This window comes from Nematolebias whitei, chromosome 1 (genome assembly GCF_014905685.2).
Source record: "Nematolebias whitei isolate Nwh7 chromosome 1, NemWhi1, whole genome shotgun sequence".
Classification (NCBI taxonomy): Eukaryota; Metazoa; Chordata; class Actinopteri; order Cyprinodontiformes; family Rivulidae; genus Nematolebias; species Nematolebias whitei.
In genome coordinates, this window is record NC_056498.1 from 42,096,266 (window position 1) to 42,100,017 (window position 3,752).

Below are 3,752 nucleotides of genomic sequence, written 5' to 3' on the forward strand. Positions count from 1 at the left end.
TGTGTGTGTGTCTCTGTGTGTGTGTGTGTGTTACCTTCACGGTGTAGTTGAACTCTCTGGCCGTCCTCATGAAGCGGTTGAAGCCGTCTGTCTCCTCCGTTGCCGCGGTGATGATCAGCAGATTTTCTGACATCAATCAATAACAGATGATCAGTTTGTCTCCTGTTGTGAAGTTTTGTACGTTTTCTTCATTTCATTGATGCCAGAAGCATTTAATGTGTGTGTGTGTGTGTGTGTGTGTGTGTGCGGGGGGGGGGGTCTCCTCCTCCAGAACATTTAGAATAAAGTAGATTGTTGCATTCTAGAGTATTTTAACAGGTTGTTAAACGTCTACATTTACCGACACGAGTAAACACCTGATTCAACGACTCGTTTAGAGACGTTCCTCGTTCAACTCGTCCACTTTTACATCATCGTTTTTAAACTACAGATCAGATAATTCATGTGACAATTTATCAGAAACAGTGACTTTAGGGATGCACTTGACTTTTATTTTCTTTATTTCTGATTTATACATTGTCCAGTTTAAGACTGGGATTAAGACTTTCCTTTTTGATAAATCCTATAGTTAGGGTCGGCTTGTTATGCTGCTATAGACTTAGACTACTAGAGGACAAACTGACTCATGTCCTTTAATGAATTGTTAAAACTGAACAGTTTTCATTTGATACTATTTCTATCTTAACATGTGATTCTTGACCTGCCATTGTGTATCTATTCCTACCAAACCCAGCCGGTGGAAGCAGATGGTCCTCTTGTCCTGATCCTGGTTCTGCTAAAGGTTTCTTCCTCATGAGGGAGTTTTTCTTTCCACTGTCGCCTTCATGCTTGTTCAAGATGAGAGTTCAGTGATGGAGTTAAAGTCAAAGCTGCTCCTCACATAAATAATGTTCAATTATTATTTTATACATGAATGTTTCTGTTAAATTATTATTTTATAGATGAATGTTTCTGTTAAATTATTATTTTATATTTGAATGTTTCTGTTCAATTATTATTTTATAGATGAATGTTTCTGTTCAATTATTATTTTATCGATGAATGTTTCTGTTCAATTATTATTTTATATTTGAATGTTTCTGTTAAATTATTATTTTATAGATGAATGTTTCTGTTAAATTATTATTTTATAGATGAATGTTTCTGTTAAATTATTATTTTATAGATGAATGTTTCTGTTAAATTATTATTTTATAGATGGATGTTTCTGTTAAATTATTATTTTATAGATGAATGTTTCTGTTAAATTATTATTTTATATATGAATGTTTCTGTTAAATTATTATTAGTCCCTGAGATGATTCTGTTAAATTATTATTTTATAGATGAATGTTTCTGTTAAATTATTATTTTATATTTGAATGTTTCTGTTAAATTATTATTTTATAGATGAATGTTTCTGTTAAATTATTATTAGTCCCTGAGATGATTCTGTTGTGACTTGGTGATTTAGAAATAAACTGAATTGAAGTAAATTAATAAACAAAGGTTGAATGAATTAATTAAACTGACTAATTATTTTATTAGTTTCATTTAGTACCAGCTGCAATATTTTATTATTCAACAAACTTTAACAAAACAAACTAAGATGTTTAAATTGGTGTGTAATTAAAATAGTAAGACCAAAAAGTTGTAAATACTTTTACAGTTTTCACATTTTGTCTTTAACTCCAAATTAATTTTGTGTTATTTTCTGAATAAAGTCAGGCCTGAGTTTCCCTCCTCGTATCTTAAATGAACCAGTTAAACTAAATTAAATCATTTATTTCAGTTTTTATCTCAGTAATTAGCCTCAGTTAGCTCCGGAGCTGCAGCGGCTCACGGTGGTCCGCCTGGCCGACCCGAGGAGCCTGAGGGACGGCCTTACCTGGGTTCAGCTTCCGCCGATCGGCCCACACGGAGCTGAGGACGCAGAGAGTCCCGAGGCAGAGAAGATACCAGGAGGACATTTTTCTGTCCCAATAAACTCGTTAAAACCCGCTTGATTCGGACTGAAACCCGTTATTCATCCGCTTCTTGCTCCCCGAACCGGCCCAACTCCATCAGCTTCCCCTGGACTCAAATATCGCGAGACTTGGAGCTCCGAGCCCCTGTGTCAACACGGGCTTCGAGAAGACGCTTCCCGAGAGTTCAGCCAATCAGAAGCCCGAACGGTTTGATTGACATTAAAACCAGCCAATCGGAAGCAGACAATTGGAACGAACGAACAGAGATTTTTTCCCTAAGATTTTGTCCAACAGGAGAAAGTTCGTGAAAAGTTCTGACTCTTTGCCACGTGTGAGACTTTCTACAGAGGGACCGGATGAGGACACAGGGACCGGATGGACAACATTTCAAATATACTTGTATAAGTTTGAATCCACATTAAGAACACTTTTATTACGAACATTTCAACTGTAACACTTTTTTGTACAGGTGTGGTTCCACGTTGTAAAAAAACTCACCTCTAACTCGGTTTTCACCATCAGATGTTTTTACTCTTCAGTTATAAATTATTCAGTTTAAATCAAACCCATCCATCCATTATGTTTTACCCACGTCTTCCTTTTTGGATCATGGGGTTCACCGGTGCCCATGTCCATCAATTGGCAGGGGACACCTGGACAGGTCTCTGTCCATCACAGGGACACATAGAGACAAACAACCATTCACTCTCTCACCTAGGGACAATTTAGAGTTACCAGTCAGTCTAACATGTATGTTTTTGATCTGTGGGAGGAAACGAGTATCTGGAGAAAACCCGCGCATGCACGGAGAGAACATGCAAACTCCATCCAGAAAGGGCCCCAGACCAGGATTTGAACCAGCGACCTGCTCACTGAGAGGCAGCAGCTCTACCAGTTGTGCCGCCCTTAAATCAAACCAATTATTAAATTTGACATGAAATACAGTATAATGGGAAGTTCTGGCACCAAAAATCCAGGAGTAACTCCAGGCTCTCTTTTACTGAATGGCTAAACCAGAGAATTCACTTCCTGCTGCATTTGAACACGTTTAGCTGAGTTTACTGCGGCTGCATCTGATTGTCAACATCAGGAGACAGGACGTCAGAGAGCTTCCTTTAGTGGATGATAAGTTGAGCAGATTCAGACAGCTGGGACAGAAACCAGTTTCCCATCACTTCAGCTACAGTTTTCTGTTAGCTCATCTTTAGCTGGATGATGTGACGGAGCAGCACACAGAAACAACACGAGCATCTTCTGGAGTTTTATTTTCTGAGGTCTCCCTGGAAACGTAACACTTTAACATATTAACATGAACTCCTGCAGCTTATTTTATGTAGCACCGCTCATCAGGTAGCCAGTGGTAAATGTTCTGTACTTATAGAGCTCCTTTCGGTCTTATCAAGACACTCGGAGCTTTACAACAATCTGTGCCTCGTTTACCCGTTCATACAGCTCTATACTAGATCTCTACAAAGATTAATCAGAGCTTTATCACATTCATGCACCGATGGGACACACACTGGAGGCAGTGAGGGGTTCAGTCTTGCCCAGGGACACTTTGGCATGCGACTGCTGGAGGAATCGAACCCCCAACTCTTGCATTGGAGGACGACTGCTCTAACCACTCAGCCACAGCCGCCCAATCACGGTTTAGCTCCTCGGTGTCTTCCTCCAATCACAGCAGAGTACCTGGACACTAATTCATGCACATTTAAGATGCACACACACAGCTATACAACGACAGTCGTAACACTGTGATGGACTGAGACCTGTCCAGGTGTCCCTGTGATGGACTGAGACCTGTCC

The 3,752-nt window shown here is 39.3% G+C and overlaps 1 protein-coding gene across 1 annotated transcript in view; it reads right to left on the reverse strand.

Annotated features, from left to right (window-relative positions):
- plod3 (procollagen-lysine, 2-oxoglutarate 5-dioxygenase 3) overlaps positions 1–2,063 on the reverse strand; it is a gene marked incomplete in the record, with an annotated part of 34,637 nt that extends 32,574 nt beyond the window's left edge. Inside the window, 2 exon segments of the mRNA XM_037677111.1 lie at positions 35–126; positions 1,868–2,063. Of these exon segments, the coding sequence (XP_037533039.1) occupies positions 35–126; positions 1,868–1,949 (174 nt within the window).
- Between the last annotated feature and the right edge of the window lie 1,689 nt (positions 2,064–3,752).